General features: G+C 43.8%; 1 protein-coding gene across 13 annotated transcripts in view; it reads right to left on the bottom strand.

The window, feature by feature from the left end:
• Nucleotides 1-19,357, bottom strand: part of LOC110496582 (oxysterol-binding protein-related protein 3) — a 36,509-nt gene that overhangs the window by 7,676 nt on the left and 9,476 nt on the right. For 8 of the 13 annotated variants that reach the window (XM_036953330.2, XM_036953329.2, XM_036953331.2 and 5 more), the window contains exons 2-8: nucleotides 3,373-3,489; nucleotides 3,156-3,272; nucleotides 2,581-2,634; nucleotides 2,263-2,376; nucleotides 1,913-2,089; nucleotides 1,616-1,712; nucleotides 838-938 (exon numbers count right to left, since the gene is read on the bottom strand). In XM_036953330.2, the coding sequence (XP_036809225.2) occupies nucleotides 838-938; nucleotides 1,616-1,712; nucleotides 1,913-2,089; nucleotides 2,263-2,376; nucleotides 2,581-2,634; nucleotides 3,156-3,272; nucleotides 3,373-3,456 (744 nt within the window). In that variant the 5' untranslated portion in view covers nucleotides 3,457-3,489. The remainder of the gene's footprint in view (nucleotides 1-837; nucleotides 939-1,615; nucleotides 1,713-1,912; nucleotides 2,090-2,262; nucleotides 2,377-2,580; nucleotides 2,635-3,155; nucleotides 3,273-3,372; nucleotides 3,490-19,357) is intronic. The other 5 variants (XM_090209085.1, XM_036953332.2, XM_090209086.1 and 2 more) reach the window with 1 other exon arrangement.

The following is a 19,357-nucleotide window of genomic DNA, read 5'->3' as shown; positions in this document are numbered from 1 at the left end:
GTAACAGAGAGAGGGAAGGGACAGACAACTATTACCATAGAGAGAAAACAGAGGTTAGGGTTAAAGTCTTGGGGTAAATTGAGATGTGAATATCTGCAGTGTACTGATAGCAGGGGCAGAGTAAGGGGAAGTGTAGTGTGGGTAAGGGTTATAGGTCGTGTTACCATGAGGTTGATGGCGGGGGCAGAGGAAGTGTAGGTCAGGGTTATAGGTCGTGTTACCATGAGGTTGATGGCGGGGGCAGAGGAAGTGTAGTGTAGGTCAGGGTTATAGGTCATGTTACCATGAGGTTGATGACGGGGGCAGAGGAAGTGTAGTGTTGGTCAGGGTTATAGGTCGTGTTACCATGAGGTTGATGGCTGGGGCAGAGGAAGTGTAGTGTAGGTCAGGGTTATAGGTCGTGTTACCATGAGGTTGATGACGGGGGCAGAGGAAGTGTAGTGTAGGTCAGGGTTATAGGTCGTGTTACCATGAGGTTGATGGCTGGGGCAGAGGAAGTGTAGGTCAAATTTATAGCTTAAAGCTGCACTATGTAACTTTTTGGGCGACCCAACCAGTGTGTGTTATATATCTATCATTCTCATTGAAAGCAAGTCTAAGAAGCTGTGGATATGTTCTATATGCACTATTTCTATACTTCCCTTCTTAAGTTTTGTTTTTACGTCTTTTACTTTGTTTTGTACACCAGCTTCAAACAGCTGAAAATACAATTGAAAATATATTTTAAATATATTTTAGTGTAGTGTAGGGTAGGTAGTAGGTTAAAGGGGCCAAGAACTGTATGTGTACTGGGCCAAGGTTAGGGTTATAGGTTAAAGGGCAAATGTTACGTGTTACCATGAGGCTGATGGCAGGGGCAGAGTAAGTGCGGTGGAGAACCTCCATACTCTTCAGTAACAGGTTGAGTTCCAACAGGTAAGACTCACACTCCTCTAAATCTAAGAGAGAAGGATGACAGATGAATGTCAGAAGTTGAGGGAGGATCAAAATAGAGACAGTAAAGGCCAAAGCAGTTGAAGAGTTCATGCCCATTTTATGATGACATTTTTTCTTAAGGCAAGCTGAAGTCTGTAGCTAAAGTCTACGCCCCTTCGTCGGTGATTGGTCAACAGTTTGGATTCTTCAGTAAAGTATTTGTCATTCAACAAGAGATTACTAGTTTTCACAAAAACTTTTTAATCCACCAAACATCTTAGTTAGATGTAAAATTGCGCGACTAAGATCTCCTCGGCAAAAACATCAAAATCAATGACAGATTTCTAGAGTTATCTTAGATTAATTCTGAATATTTTAGGAAAGTGTATACTGACTACGGCGTTTCAAAATGGACAAACAGTACCGTTGCTGCTTTTTTCAAATGTTTCAAGCGAATGTCTTCAGGTCTAGTTCGGGTCTCCTAGCCGACTTCGGCTAGCCGGCAGCTGGACTGAAGCATGCTGACACCTTAAGGCTGTGTCCCAAATAGCAAACCTATTCCCTATATAGTGCCCTATGGGCTCTGGTCAAAAGTAGCGCACCATGTATGGTATAGGGGGCCAGTTGGGACACAGCCAACAAGTAAGGTGAGATCCAGAAAATGTATGGGACAGACAGGTGAGAGGTTTCACCTCCATACCTCTGCAGCACTTGGCCATGTCTTCGGAGGAGTGGAGCCAGGCACTGACCTTAGCCTGCTGGACAACTGACGCCTGCTTAGCTAGACTGGAGTGGCGCTAAGAGATGGAGTGGGAGAAGGATAGAGAGATTGAGAGTGGAGAGAGGGAAAGATAAGGAGATGGAATGTGCATAAACAGAAGCCTACTCTATACAGTACAATAATTAAATTATGACTGGTCAGTTAAGAAGCTGCAGGAAGACGTTTCTTTTAGGCACAGAAAAATGATTATGGATCAGTGTCTGGGGAGAACTGTACCTGTCTCATGGAGTCGTTGGGGTTGGGAGAGAGGTGTGAGGAGGGGTGGAACAGAAGCCTCTCGTGGGGGTACATCGCAATCTCGTTTTGACGGAAGACGCGGTGATGTCGCAGCTTCGACACCCAATCATCAAACAGCTGCTGTGACTTCATTTCCTGAGACTTGTCAGACTTCACCTATAGAACAGAGAGATTGTCATTCAAGTAGAAGAGAGAAAAGATCAAATGAGAGAAACAAGATAAAACGGGAGAGAAACGATAAAACGAGAAACAAGAAAGAGAGAAATGATAAAACGAGAGAGAAACAAGATAAAACTAGATAAACGAGAGAGAGAAACAGAAAGAGTCACCTTGAGGTGATAAATGTTGTCGTTGGTGTCCAGATCTATGGCTTTGGTTTTCTTCTTGATTGACATGACAGACAGCCCCACATCAATGCAGCCATGCAGCTTGCCCTTCTTCAGCTGGAAACAAAAGCAAAGGTCAGTGTGTGTGTGTGTGTGTGTGTGTGTGTGTGTGTGTGTGTGTGTGTGTGTGTGTGTGTGTGTGTGTGTATTTGACTAAATGAGCAAATGCTTTCTCCTTCATCAATGACATATTGTACATTAAATAAATTCTGTGCGTGTGTGTGTTGCATCTGCCTGAAATACTTCTGAATAGATACTTACATCAGCTCCACGCTTTGAGTACTTCAGAATGCCTTTCTCCAGCAAGAAGTATCTCTGTATAACAAGAGACCGAATAGCAACTGTTTCAGCCGCCCTTCTGTCACATTTCAAACTTTATCTGCTTTGTGCCAAGGAAATATCTTCACAACTTACTGCTATGGATAAAAGCTTTTTACATGAATAACATAGTATCCATTCAAACACTCCATTCAAATGTCACATCCAGCTTAACAAGTGTCTTATCAGAGCTTTAGATAAACACCAGGTATGTGTCGGGTAGCACACTTCTCACATTTCCACCCCATTTCCATGTGCCAGCCCTTCAGGTAATTGCGGAGTTAAAGGAGGGGCAGGGTGTAACAAGTGTCTTTCCTTGATTCCTCACGTCCGTAACAGGAGAAGATCTGAAAATAACCTCTGATTTTCTCCTCCAATGCATTTGGAGGATTCAAGGAAAGACACTTGAGAGTCACTTGCAGTGAGAGGTAAGGAGTTAAGGGAGGCGCCCACCTTGTGCCATGCCTTCACAGATTAGGGGTGAGAAGGTGGTCAGGGGTAAGGCAGGTAGTACCCACCTTTTGCCATCCTTTCATGGGCCATTTCCTCCTCTTGAGCAGGAAGCCCTCCTGTTTCTCTGGCTCCTGGATGTTGCCAGGGTTACCCTTCAGGCCCTCGATGATCTCCCAGCTGTCCTGTAGAGAGAGACTCATGGAGTTACGCACACACACACACACACACACACACACGCACACACACACACACACACGCACACACACACGCACACACACGCACCTGATGGTTGTCATGTTTGGACGAGCTGGCGCTGCCGTCACTGTGGGTAGGGGACACTGATGTCATCTTCCTGTTACTTAGCATTCCGACATCAAGAGACTGTCACCATGACTACCACTGAGAGAGAGAAACAGGAAGCAGTGAGAAAGACAACATTCAGTTATTTAATTTTCTGCACGTTTGGAGACACACAGGTGAGCTGAGAGAAATGAAATCTGCATACCACTGTTGTGTTGCTTTAGTGAAGCAGCTGGACATAACAATAGGTGTGGCTTGAGAGAACAGACAAACTATTCTACGCCCTAATAAAACTACGAGTGCTTTTACTGTAGGTTAGGCATGAGATCATCACGTGTTCTTTATGTAGGCATGAACTCTGACACAGTACACACACACTTCCTGCAGCATGCACCTTGTGTATGGGGAAATGCCAGAGAGCCAGTGGCAGCAGCACTGTAAAACCCACATGACCCCAAGTACAGTCAGTCATTACTGCTGTGCTGTGCTGACCAGCAACAAAATGAGTCCACAACAAATGAGTCATCAATACTGGGTTATACAATCAGTCCCAGCCAAGTCCTTCAAATCACAGCAGAGGACTAAGCTAGCCGGTAGCCACACACGCCAACACTGGGATTCTGCTGCTTGGTAGTTGCTAGAAGCATACACTATCGGATGTGAATAAAATCTCCACATTCTGTGATACTAGGGCTGGCACAATGACAGTATAAATCGTGTAACTGATGATTGTGGATGAAGACAGTCATGAAAAGAAAATAGCGAACAGCTGACTGAAGACAAGACGGCCGGGCATTCGTGCGTTTGAGTGCGTTTCCGCAGTTACACATGAACTCTGCAACGTGATGAGACTTTGTTGCTCCTTGCTGAAACAAAATATTTTGTTAAACAACCTTTAGAGGCGATCACTGCAATCAAACGTTTTCTATAGCTCTCAAATGAGACTTCTGCACCTGTTAACAGGTAGTTTGGCCCTCTCTGGAGCAAACTGCTCCAGCTGTCTCAGGTTAGATGGGTGCCTTCTCCAGACTGCAAGTTTCAGCTCTTTCCATAGGTGTTCGATAGGATTCAGATCAGGACTCATAGAAGGCCACTTCAGAATAGTCCAATATTTCGTTATTATCCATTCTTTGGCGCTTTTAGCTGTGTTTTGGGTCATTATCCTGTTGGATGTCTTGTAGCCTTTACCATGCTTGTCTATTATTTACTTTCTGATCTCCTCAGACAAATCTCTCCTTAGCTTTCTCTGGTCCATGTTCAGTGTGGTGACCACAATGATACCAAACAGCACAGTGACTACTTTACTCTGGTCCATGTTCAGTGTGGTGACCACAATGATACCAAACAGCACAGTGACTACTTTACTCTGGTCCATGTTCAGTGTGGTGCACAGTGACTACTTTACTCTGGTACATGTTCAGTGTGGTGCACACAATGATACCAAACAGCACAGTGACTACTTTACTCTGGTCCATGTTCAGTGTGGTGACCACAATGATACCAAACAGCACAGTGACTACTTTACTCTGGTCCATGTTCAGTGTGGTGACCACAATGATACCAAACAGCACAGTGACTACTTTACTCTGGTCCATGTTCAGTGTGGTGACCACAATGATACCAAACAGCACAGTGACTACTTTACTCTGGTCCATGTTCAGTGTGGTGACCACAATGATACCAAACAGCACAGTGACTACTTTACTCTGGTCCATGTTCAGTGTGGTGACCACAATGATACCAAACAGCTCAGTGACTACTTTACTCTGGTCCATGTTCAGTGTGGTGCACACAATGATACCAAACAGCACAGTGACTACTTTACTCTGGTCCATGTTCAGTGTGGTGACCACAATGATACCAAACAGCACAGTGACTACTTTACTCTGGTCCATGTTCAGTGTGGTGACCACAATGATACCAAACAGCACAGTGACTACTTTACTCTGGTCCATGTTCAGTGTGGTGACCACAATGATACCAAACAGCACAGTGACTACTTTACTCTGGTCCATGTTCAGTGTGGTGACCACAATGATACCAAACAGCACAGTGACTACTTTACTCTGGTCCATGTTCAGTGTGGTGACCACAATGATACCAAACAGCACAGTGACTACTTTACTCTGGTCCGTGTTCAGTGTGGTGACCACAATGATACCAAACAGCACAGTGACTACTTTACTCTGGTCCATGTTCAGTGTGGTGACCACAATGATACCAAACAGCACAGTGACTACTTTACTCTGGTCCATGTTCAGTGTGGTGACCACAATGATACCAAACAGCACAGTGACTACTTTACTCTGGTCCATGTTCAGTGTGGTGACCACAATGATACCAAACAGCTCAGTGACTACTTTACTCTGGTCCATGTTCAGTGTGGTGCACACAATGATACCAAACAGCACAGTGACTACTTTACTCTGGTCCATGTTCAGTGTGGTGACCACAATGATACCAAACAGCACAGTGACTACTTTACTCTGGTCCATGTTCAGTGTGGTGCACAGTGACTACTTTACTCTGGTCCATGTTCAGTGTGGTGACCACAATGATACCAAACAGCACAGTGACTACTTGACTCTGGTCCATGGTCAGTGTGGTTACCACAATGATACCAAACAACACAGTGACTACTTTACTCTGGTCCATGTTCAGTGTGGTGACCACAATGATACCAAACAGCACAGTGACTACTTTACTCTGGTCCATGTTCAATGTGGTGCACACAATGATACCAAACAGCACAGTGACTACTTTACTCTGGTCCATGTTCAGTGTGGTGACCACAATGATACCAAACAGCACAGTGACTACTTTACTCTGGTCCATGGTCAGTGTGGTGACCACAATGATACCAAACAGCACAGTGACTACTTTACTCTGGTCCATGGTCAGTGTGGTTACCACAATGATACCAAACAGCACAGTGACTACTTTACTCTGGTCCGTGTTCAGTGTGGTGACCACAATGATACCAAACAGCACAGTGACTACTTTACTCTGGTCCATGTTCAGTGTGGTGACCACAATGATACCAAACAGCACAGTGACTACTTTACTCTGGTCCATGGTCAGTGTGGTGACCACAATGATACCAAACGGCACAGTGACTACTTTACTCTGGTCCATGTTCAGTGTGGTGCACACAATGATACCAAACAGCACAGTGACTACTTTACTCTGGTCCGTGTTCAGTGTGGTGACCACAATGATACCAAACAGCACAGTGACTACTTGACTGTGGTCCATGTTCAGTGTGGTGACCACAATGATACCAAACAGCTCAGTGACTACTTTACTCTGGTCCATGTTCAGTGTGGTGACCACAATGATACCAAACAGCTCAGTGACTACTTTACTCTGGTCCATGTTCAGTGTGGTGACCACAATGATACCAAACAGCTCAGTGACTACTTTACTCTGGTACATGTTCAGTGTGGTGCACACAATGATACCAAACAGCACAGTGACTACTTTACTCTGGTCCATGTTCAGTGTGGTGCACACAATGATACCAAACAGCACAGTGACTACTTTACTCTGGTCCATGTTCAGTGTGGTGACCACAATGATACCAAACAGCACAGTGACTACTTTACTCTGGTCCATGTTCAGTGTGGTGACCACAATGATCCCAAACATCACAGTGACTACTTTACTCTGGTCCATGTTCAGTGTGGTGCACACAATGATACCAAACAGCACAGTGACTACTTTACTCTGGTCCATGTTCAGTGTGGTGACCACAATGATACCAAACAGCACAGTGACTACTTTACTCTGGTCCATGTTCAGTGTGGTGACCACAATGATACCAAACAGCACAGTGACTACTTTACTCTGGTCCATGTTCAGTGTGGTGACCACAATGATACCAAACAGCACAGTGACTACTTTACTCTGGTCCATGTTCAGTGTGGTGACCACAATGATACCAAACAGCACAGTGACTACTTTACTCTGGTCCATGTTCAGTATGGTGACCACAATGATACCAAACAGCACAGTGACTACTTTACTCTGGTCCATGTTCAGTGTGGTTACCACAATGATACCAAACAGCACAGTGACTACTTTACTCTGGTCCATGTTCAGTGTGGTGCACACAATGATACCAAACAGCACAGTGACTACTTTACTCTGGTCCATGTTCAGTGTGGTGACCACAATGATACCAAACGGCACAGTGACTACTTTACTCTGGTCCATGGTCAGTGTGGTGACCACAATGATACCAAACAGCACAGTGACTACTTTACTCTGGTCCATGGTCAGTGTGGTGACCACAATGATACCAAACAGCACAGTGACTACTTTACTCTGGTCCATGTTCAGTGTGGTGACCACAATGATACCAAACAGCACAGTGACTACTTTACTCTGGTCCATGTTCAGTGTGGTTACCACAATGATACCAAACAGCTCAGTGACTACTTTACTCTGGTCCATGTTCAGTGTGGTGACCACAATGATACCAAACAGCACAGTGACTACTTTACTCTGGTCCATGGTCAGTGTGGTGACCACAATGATACCAAACAGCACAGTGACTACTTTACTCTGGTCCATGTTCAGTGTGGTGACCACAATGATACCAAACAGCACAGTGACTACTTTACTCTGGTCCGTGTTCAGTGTGGTGCACACAATGATACCAAACAGCAGAGTGACTACTTTACTCTGGTCCATGTTCAGTGTGGTGACCACAATGATCCCAAACATCACAGTGACTACTTTACTCTGGTCCATGTTCAGTGTGGTGCACACAATGATACCAAACAGCACAGTGACTACTTTACTCTGGTCCATGTTCAGTGTGGTGACCACAATGATACCAAACATCACAGTGACTACTTTACTCTGGTCCATGTTCAGTGTGGTGCACACAATGATACCAAACAGCACAGTGACTACTTTACTCTGGTCCATGTTCAGTGTGGTGACCACAATGATACCAAACAGCTCAGTGACTACTTTACTCTGGTCCATGGTCAGTGTGGTGACCACAATGATACCAAACAGCACAGTGACTACTTTACTCTTGTCCATGTTCAGTGTGGTGCACACAATGATACCAAACAGCACAGTGACTACTTTACTCTGGTCCATGTTCAGTGTGGTGACCACAATGATACCAAACAGCACAGTGACTACTTTACTCTGGTCCATGTTCAGTGTGGTGCACACAATGATACCAAACAGCACAGTGACTACTTTACTCTGGTCCATGTTCAGTGTGGTGACCACAATGATACCAAACGGCACAGTGACTACTTTACTCTGGTCCATGTTCAGTGTGGTGCACAGTGACTACTTTACTCTGGTCCATGTTCAGTGTGGTGACCACAATGATACCAAACAGCACAGTGACTACTTTACTCTGGTCCATGTTCAGTGTGGTGACCACAATGATACCAAACGGCACAGTGACTACTTTACTCTGGTCCATGTTCAGTGTGGTGCACAGTGACTACTTTACTCTGGTCCATGTTCAGTGTGGTGACCACAATGATACCAAACAGCACAGTGACTACTTTACTCTGGTCCATGTTCAGTGTGGTGACCACAATGATACCAAACAGCTCAGTGACTACTTTACTCTGGTCCATGTTCAGTGTGGTGACCACAATGATACCAAACAGCTCAGTGACTACTTTACTCTGGTCCGTGTTCAGTGTGGTGACCACAATGATACCAAACAGCACAGTGACTACTTTACTCCATTTAAATAGGCTGAATGAGTGGTTACAAGATTGGAGGCGTGTGATACTAATTAAAATAAACTAATTTCTTTGAAACATCACTATAATCCAATTATTCATTATATTTTCTAAGGGGTACCAACAAATGTGTCCAGGCCATTTTAGAATAAGCAATAATTCATCTCTTTTCACAGATTCTTTATTCTATGACATACCAAAGGCATGCAACTATGATAACATAGCTTTTAATTTAAACACTTTTCAGAAGGAATTAAACATTATTTCAATGAGCTGTAAGGGTACCAACAACTTTGAGCATGTGTGTGATATATATATATATATATATATTACACACACACACACACACACACACACACACACAATCAATACATAAATACACACACACACACACACACACACACACACACACACACACACACACGGTGTACAAAACATAAGGAACGCCTGCTCTTTCCATGACACAATGAGTGTACAGTGTTCAACACTTGTTTGATGACAAAGCAAAAAACAGGTTTGTAGAAATGCTAGCTAATTTATTAAAAACAAAAATACCTCATTTACATAAGTATTCACACCCTTTGCTATGCGACTCGAAATTGAGCTCAAGTGCATCGTGTTTCCATTGATCATCCTCGAGATGATGCTACAACTTGATTGGATTCCACCTGTGATTAATTCAATTGATTAGACATGATATGCAAAGGCACATGCCTGTCTATATAAGGTCAACATGCCTGTCTATAGAAGGTCCCTCAGTTGACAGTGCATGTCACAGCAAAAACCAAGCCATGAAGTCAAAGGAATTGACCGTAGAGCTCCGAGACAGGATTGTGTCGAGGCACAGATGTGGGGAAGGATACCAAAACCTTTCTGCAGCATTGATTTCCCCCAAGAACACAGTGGCCTCCCTCTTTAAATGGAAGTTTGTGGTTTCAAAGACTCTTCCTAAAGCTGTCCGCCCGACTAAACTGAGCAATTGGGGTAGAAGGGCCTGGGTCATGGAGCTGACCAAGCACCCGATTGGAGCTCTAACAGAGTGACTGAGTTCCTCTGTGGAGATGGGAGAACCTTCCAGAAGGGCAACCATCTCAGCAGCACTCCAACAATCAGGCCTTTATGGTAGAGTGGCCAGATGGAAGACACTCCTCAGCCCGCTCGGAGTTTGCCAAAAGGCACCTAAAGAACTCTTAGACCATGAGAAACAAGATTGTCTGGTCTGATGAAACCAAGATTGAACTCCTTGGCCTGAATGCCAAGTGACACGTCTGGAGGAAATCTGCCACCATCCCTACGGTGAAGCATGGTGGTGGCAGCATCCTGCTGTGGGGATGTTTTTCAGAGGCAGGGATTGGGAGACTAGTCAGGATTGAGGCAAAGATGAACGGAGCAAAGTACAGAGATCCTTGAAGAAAACCTGCTCCAGAGTGCTCACAGGACAAGCACACATCCAAGACAACGCAGGAGTGGCTTCAGGACAAGTCTCAATGTCCTTGAGTCCTGGAGCCCTGACATGAACCTGAAAATAGCTATGCAGCGACGCTCCCCATCCAACGTGACAGGATCTGCAGAGAAGAATGGGAGAAACTCCCCAAATACAGGTGTGGCAAGCTTGTAGCGTCATACCCAAGAAGACTTGAGGCTGTAATCTCTGCCAAAGGTGCTTCAGAGTACTGAGTCAAGGGTCTGAATAATTATGTAAATGTAATAGTTTTTTAAAATTTTAATAAATTAGCAACAATTTCAAAAAAACTGTTTTTGCTTTGTCAGTGGGGTATTGTGTGTAGATTGATGAGAGGAAAAAACAATATAATCATTTTTAGAATAAGGCTGTAACAAAATGTGGAAAAGTCAAGGTGTCTGAATACTTTCCGAAGGCACTGTATATAAAAAATAAAATAATAATTTAGCAGAACTCATATCCAGAGCGACGTACAATAGTGAGTTCATACATTTTCATACTTCTTTTTGTACTGGTCCCCTGTAGGAATCGAACCCACATCCCCAGGGTTCCAAGTGTCATGCTATACCAACTGAGCCACATATGCTACTGCTCAACTACTCAGTCTATCGATCAAACAATCGACCAGTCGACTAATTGGGGTCAGCCCTATTTAGTTGACAAGTAGAATCAGGTGTGCTCGTCTGGGGCACCCAAAAAATATGTACTGTTGAGGTTACTGGAGGACCGGAGTAGAGGACCACTGCTATAGAGTGAATACTATGGAATGTTCTGTTTGTGTGCCTATGGGGTAGATGCATGTGTGAATGAATGCATTTGTGTCTGTGTATGCAGCAGGATTTCCCCAACGTGCTGTCCAGTTCCTCCAAAAGCTCTATAGAGTGTTCTGTGTGTGTCCGTGTATACTGTCTGGTTCCCCTATCGATCAATCAAATTTAGTTATAAAGCCCTTTTAACATCAGCCGATGTTACAAATTGCTATACAGAAACCCATAACAGCACATGGCCAAGACGTTCAAACGTTCATAGATGACCAGCAGGGTAAAATAACAATAATCACAGTGGTTGTAGAGGGTGCAACAGGTCAGCACCTCAGGATTAAATGTCAGTTGGCTTTTCAAAGCCGAGCATTCAGGAGTTAGAGACAGGGGTGCGGTAGAGAGAGAGAGTTGAAAAACAGCAGGTCCCTAGGCCTCTCTCAAAAGTCAGAGCGCCATGCATATGACATGACTCAACAGTAGGAATGTTCCCCGTCCAAGACCAAACACTATAATACCTCCAACACCCTATGTCCCAAATGGTACCCGAATTCCTCTTTAGTGCACTACTTTTGAGTTGTGCACTAGATATACACACTATACATTCACAAAGGTATGTGGACATCCCTTCAAATTAGTGGATTTGGCTATTTCAGCCACAGCTGTTGCTGACAGGTGTATAAAATCGAGCACATCTCTCTAGATAGATTAGGGTGCCATTTGCGAGGTAACCACTGAGATTAGAAATATCAGAATAGATTCTTACACTGCATGGATACCCTTTACTATGGCAGAATACTTTGAAACTGCTTTAGGCCTGCTGAACAGAAACACTATCACAACACTTCCCATTAAAAAGCTGTGTCAGTGTACACACCTCCTACACAGAAGAAAGTGAAACCCTTCTCCAAATTCACTGAAGTGTATCCAGCAGCATTGTTACCCTCCAACAGGTTCCATAGATACTGAATAAACACGGAGTCAAACAGAGGGAGGGGGAGACTGGGAGGAAGAGGAACACCAAAACACTGTACCACATCATTTACCACACCAATACCACTCCACTCTTATTAGTGAACTGAACCTGAAAAGAAAATGAAGTGAAACAGTATGGATTTCCAGGCTAGTTAATTGCAGTAGAACTGGGTTGAATACCTCAACACAAAAGGTCGCTAATAGTAACAGGTAGACCTAGATTCCAGAGCGCAGTCTTCATTGTGCTCTACAGAACCTTGACAACAGAAAATAACAACTTATTTACCTCAGCTGTTTGCTAAGTACTGTACACTCCTTAAGGCGTGTCTGGTTCGGCACTGGAAGTTCTAGGGTGGCCTTGTGTCTTATGTAACCAAGTCAATGATTAAAGCTATTACACCTTGTAAAATGACCTGGTTGACGTTATGACAGGGTCAAAGCTACCGTACTGTCACGAGAAACACTGAGGATATATATCTATATAAATAAGTTATTTTCTTTTTGTGAAAGCATCTTTAAATGGCCTTCAAGATGCTGATGCTTTCACAAAAATACAATAAAAAAAGCTTCATAAATCCCCATAGCGTTTCTTCTGACACGTCACAGAGTTGACAGGGCAAAGGCATCCCTGCTATGCAAAACCAGTCAGCCAGGTAGCTCAGGGCCATGCAAGGACATTTCCATTTACACAGCAATCTCCCTGATTAAGATGGGGAAGGGAGTGTTCATTTGGCATGCTATCCCGAAACGCTTCAGATAGAAATAGAATGAACAGAGAAAACCAGTCAAGCGTTGTAGTGTAGACGTGTCAGTTCCATACATCCAATGTCTTGGATTCTGGAACGCTTGGAGAATCTACCTGAGGTGACACTGTATAGATATTAGTGCTGCCCTTGGCACTGATGTAGGATCAGTGACTAACTCTCTCCAGTAACAAATCGGCTACTGCTCGCTCGGCCCCCTGGGATAGCAGTCCTCCATAACAGTCCTCCACAGAGGCAGCTGCCTTCCCCCATCAGATGCTAGCTGTAAAGTTAAAATGTTCTACCAAATTCCAAGAGAACATGTACTAAGCCAACGCAATGACCTTTATCGCCTCTGAGGAGGTAGAGTTATTACAGTGTTTTACAACATGTGCAGGCCAATCATCTTTCTGAGATTTCAGATAAGGAAGTGGCAGGGAAAAGTGAAAACCTCTGCCCCAATGTTTAATGCATAAGAAAACTCCCATTATAAAAAACACCCAATGACAAACTCTTACTATGACAGCAGCCAGGGTTTCCAGAGTAGAACCTTGCATGGGTCCTCTCTAGCTAGAACCTTGCATGGGTCCTCTCTAGCTAGAACCTTGCATGGGTCCTCTCTAGCTAGAACCTTGCATGGGTCCTCTCTAGCTAGAACCTTGCATGGGTCCTCTCTAGCTAGAACCTTAGATGGGTCCTCTCTAGGTATAACCTTGGATGGGTCCTCCCTAGCTAGAACCTTAGATGGGTCCTCTCTAGGTAGAACCTTGGATGGGTCCTCCCTAGCTAGAACCTTGGATGGGTCCTCTCTAGGTAGAACCTTGGATGGGTCCTCCCTAGCTAGAACCTTGGATGGGTACTCTCTAGCTAGAACCTTAGATGGGTACTCTAGGTAGAACCTTGGATGGGTCCTCTCTAAGTAGATGATGCTCTTCAATAGATGCATTAGACTAAAATAAAAGCTCAACCACCTCTGTTAATGATCGAGAGAATGGCTGCGTTTACACAGGCAGCCCAGTTCTGATATTTTTTCCACTAATTGGTCTTTGGACCAATCACATCGGATATTTTCACATCAGACCTTTTTCAGAGCTGATCTGATTGGTCAAAATACCAATTAGTGAAAAAAAGATGAGTCAAAGAGCCCCACAATCTCTGTATTACCGAAGCAAAGCGGACCATCTGTAACTCTTCCTCCTATCGGCATATTTCCTTGACATCATCTGTAGCCCTGCCACCAACAGATCCGAACAGCTTTGATCTGCCAAAGAGCCCTGGTTCATAATTAGAATAGTACAGCTATATATCCATTCATTCTAATTCTAAGGGCTGACGGGTGTGGTTGTTGACCCTGATTTTTATTTTACCTTTATTTAACCAGGTAAGTCAGTTGAGAACAAGTTCTCATTTACAACTGCGACCTTGGCAAGATAAAGCAAAGCAGTGCGACACAAACACCGAGTTACACATAAACAAACGTACAGTCAATAACACAATAGAAAACTCTGTATACAGTGTGTGCAAATGAAGTAAGGAGGTAAGGCAATAAATAGGCCAATAGCCTATTTACACTGGAGTGATATATGTGCAGATGAGGATGTGCAAGTAGAAATACTGGTGTGCAAAAGAGCAGAAAAACAAAAACAAATATGGGGATGAGGTAGGTAGTTGGTTGGATGGGCTATTTACAGATGGGCTGTGTACAGCTGCAGCAATCGGTAAGCTGCTCTGACAGCTGACGCTAAAGTTAGAGAGGGAGATATGTCTCCAACTTCAGTGATTTTTGCAATTCGTTCCAGTCATTGGCAGCAGAGAACTGGAAGGAAAGGCAGCCAAACGAGGTGTTTGGGAATGACCAGTGAAATATACCTGCTGGAACGCGTGCTACGGGTGGGTGTTGCTATGGTGACCAGTGAGCTGAACTAAGGCGGAGCTTTACCTAGCAGACTTATAGATGACCTGGAGCCAGTGGGTTTGGTGACGAATATGTAGCGAGGACCAGCCAACGAAAGCATACAGGTCGCAGTGGTGGGTAGTATATGGTGCTTTGGTGACAAAACGGATGGCACTGTGATAAACTGCATCCAGTTTGCTGAGTAGAGTGTTGGAGGCTATTTTGTAAATGACATCGCCGAATTCAAGGATCGGTAGGATAGTCAGTTTTACGAGGGTATGTTTAGCAGCATGAGTGAAGAAAGCTTTGTTGCGAAATAGGAAGCCGATTCTAGATTTAACTTTGGATTGGAGATGCTTAATGTGAGTCTGCAAGGACAGTTTACAGTCTAGCCAGACACCTAGGTATTTATAGTTGTCCACATATTCTAAGTCAGAACCGTCCAGAGTAGTGATGCTAGTCGGGCGGGCAGGCGCGGGCAGCAATCAGTTGAAAAGCATGCATTTCGTTTTACTTGCATTTAAGAGCAGTTGGAGGCCACGGAAGGAGTGTTGTATGGCATTGAAGCTCGTTTGGAGGTTTGTTAAAACAGTGTCCGAAGAAGGGCCAGAAGTATACAGAATGGTGTCGTCTGCATAGAGCTGGATCAAAGAATCACCCCAAGCAAGAGTGACATCATTGATGTATACAGAGAAGAGAGTCGGCCCGAGAATTGAACCATGTGGCACCCCCATAGAGACTGCCAGAGGTCCGGACAACAGGCCCTCCGATTTGACACACTGAACTCTAAGAAGTAGTTAGTGAACTAGGCGAGGCAGTCATTAGAGAAACCAAGGCTGTTGAGTCTGGGTCAGGAATAGGGCTGGGAATTGCCAGGGACCTCACGATACAATATTATCACAATACATAGGAGCAGATACGACATGTATTGCGATTCGATACTGTGATTTGATGTTCCAAACATATTGCTCACTATGTCAGCTGCAGAGAGACGAGAGAGCACGAGAAAACACGTTGGCTCACTATTTACAAAGAAACTGGAAGCGCTAGCAAATGCAGATAGTTTGAGCCAAATATCCCAAAATAATAATCGACCCCCCCCCCAATCACTAGTTAGAAAGTGTATAGCTACCTGTCTGAGAAGTCTAGCCTGACCAGTCATTCTGCTGTCATTCCAATGCACCACAAATATGCTATGCCTGTTAGAAAGGATCAGGAGACATCTCGCTCTCTCACACACCTACCCTAGAGACAGGGCCAGTCTTATGTACCCATAATTTGAGGGACCGAATTTAAACCAAGCCATGTTATGAAACTCAATGAATAACCACTCTACTGTATTACTCTCTATCGGCTAAGCTGAGACATACAGAAGCCAACCCTCACGCCATACAGGGTTGCCATGGAAACGACAGACTGCATGGGAGGGGATGTATTCCGTTTGTTTGGGCTTCAAGGAAAATCTGAGGGCATAAAACATGGGTCTATTTATAGTACCGGGCTGTCACTGACAAACGGGATTTCTCTCTCTCTCAGTGTAGCTGGACTTAAAGTAACTGTCCAGTGTTTCCAGATTTCTATGAAATATGACCTATAATTACAATATAAGTGAAAAAGTTCCTTCCAAAACATGTTTTATTAAGTACGTTAAAAAGTAGGGATGTGAACGTTTAAACGACATTGGGATTGTTCATGTTTTTAAAGAATCCCCAATTTTTTCCCCACATTTTTACGGAATTAAAATCACAGTGTGGTTATCACAACACTGCCACTAACAGGTCCTAGTTATCATCCAGGGAAACTGTTTTTATTAAAAAATACCTAATGCAACAATTCAGTAACGTTCGTAGGAGGAGATTTGAATCTTTAAAGTTATTTGTCACGGATATAAAGCTCTCCGCACATCGTTGTTGACAGTTGGAAAAATGGCAGAGTGAGAGACAGGGAAGCGACAGCAGCGAACACCTGTATTGAAATACTTTGAGAAGTTGGTGTAATATATACAAACTTTTGCAAGGTGGAATTGAGCTACAGAGGCAGTACAGGTGCAACGCTCTACCATCTGAAAGGGAGTCCCAACCCATTGCAGTGCGATAAAGGACAGAGTGAGAAAATCACAGCGCTGATAACAGAAATTATTGCAGTTGATATGCAGACATTGTCAATCGTAGAGGATGTCAGCTTCACTGCCCCTGATGGTATATCTAGAACTCAGACTACAAGATGCCATGTTGAATAACCGTGACGGCCTGGATGGAGAAACTGTACAATGATTACTCTGCAAGTACAAAGCACGAGCTCTCAAACACCATACGTGGTGTTAACAAAAAGGTGTCTATGACTACACCATCATACATCACTGCAATGAGCCTTCACCTAGATGAGAAGTAAAACATTAAGTCCCATGTACTGACAACATGGAGGAGAGGGACACCACAGAGAACCTGAAAACGGCGTTAAGTACCATCATTGCTGAGTGGATGGGGGACTGCCGTAAAGTGAGCATTGTCCATTAGGTAGCCAAGACTGCGTTACACTGAACTGCATTGCCATCGTATCGGTCATACCAATGGTTTTATAAACATCATTGGGTCATACGCAGGACCATATCTGAACTCCTGTCTTTTTATGATTTTTCTTATCCTTTAATTAAACAACTCTTTAAAAAAAAAGTAGAGGGCCTTTACTAGGCCTGTGTTAGCGGACCGATATTGCCGTCTATAGTGCAGCAGCCCCACCCCCAAACATCTTCCGCAGATATCCCTATTAAAAAGCAGCTTTTTTATGATTGAATTGTGTGGGCATACCCCCAAAAAAAGAACGGTGTGGGAGTATACCGGTCATTAGAAATATTCATGGAAGTGAATGGCTGATTGGCCAGCTCATCCAATGAGCCAACCTGTTGTCACCTTATAATATAGTGCATTCAGAAAGTATTCATTCCCCTTGACTTATTCCACATTTTGTGTGTTACAGTCTGAAGTAAAAATTGAATAAATATACCTCCCCTCCCCCTCCATCTAAAATCACAATACCCCATAATGACAAATTGGCAACACGTTTTTAGAATTTATTGCTAATTTGTGACTGACCGACTCAATCTTATGTGACAATATTTTAAATTTAGTTTTTTTTTTACATTGGATAAAAGTAGAGACTGAGCTAGAAAATGTTATATAATACACTACAGTTAAGGAACAACAGGAAAGCAATTCTGCTTTGAAAGTTGATAAACTTGTAGCCCCACTTTTGAGAAAATGGTCCTTGAATGTTTTGGTACACCTATTGGAGCGTTCTTTGTCTACACTCATTCAGCATTATTCACACTCTCCCACACCCATCCCTTTACAGATTCACGAGGCAATGTGCTAAACAGAGTGAGTACGGTAGTGTACTAAACAACCAAAGATATACAGGCTGGTTTATACTACCTATCGACATGTCTGTAGACAGTTGTTGCAGTGACATCATGAACATTCTATTGTCGTCTGAAATCAAACTTGTCGTTGTGAGAAAATATAAACATAAAAACATAAAAACGACAGGCTGCATGACATCAGCAGCCTTGTGGTCCAAAATAGCAAAACATCCGTTTAAACCTGAATTAAGTTCACGTCAATCTAGCAAACCAGGCTAGCCCTAAACTAGCCCTAAAATGGTGCTCGAAGAAATGGCAGCAGTTTTACGGGCGCCCAACCAATTGTGCTATTATGTGGGGGGGTTTTTACGTTATTTGTAACTTATTTTGTACATAATGTTTCTGCAACTGTATCTTACGGCAGAAAAGAGCTTCTGGATATCAGGACAGTGATCACTCACCTCGGATTAGACAAAGAGCTTCTGGATATCAGGACAGCGATCACTCACCTCGGATTAGACAAAGAGCTTCTGGATATCAGGACAGCGATCACTCACCTCGGATTAGACAAAGAGCTTCTGGATATCAGGACAGTGATCACTCACCTCGGATTAGACAAAGAGCTTCTGGATATCAGGACAGCGATCACTCACCTCGGATTAGACAAAGAGCTTCTGGATATCAGGACAGCGATCACTCACCTCGGATTAGACATAGAGCTTCTGGATATCAGGACAGTGATCACTCACCTCGGATTAGACAAAGAGCTTCTGGATATCAGGACAGCGATCACTCACCTCGGATTAGACAAAGAGCTTCTGGATATCAGGACAGCGATCACTCACCTCGGATTAGACAAAGAGCTTCTGGATATCAGGACAGTGATCACTCACCTCGGATTAGACAAAGATTTTTTCAACAACAAGCAAGACTCACATGATATTCTCCAAACACACGGCAGGGCCGACATCCCAGTTATTCACAAGAGGAAGCGACGCAGGTACAGAGGACGAAAAGCCGGATGCCTCGTCAGGACCCGCAGAAGGGGAGT

The sequence above is a fragment of the Oncorhynchus mykiss genome, chromosome 18 (assembly GCF_057628025.1).
Source record: "Oncorhynchus mykiss isolate SJ-2025 chromosome 18, ASM5762802v1, whole genome shotgun sequence".
In the NCBI taxonomy this organism is placed as follows: domain Eukaryota; kingdom Metazoa; phylum Chordata; class Actinopteri; order Salmoniformes; family Salmonidae; genus Oncorhynchus; species Oncorhynchus mykiss.
The sequence above is the reverse complement of the archived record's forward strand: the minus strand, read 5'-3'. Positions and strand labels throughout refer to the sequence as shown.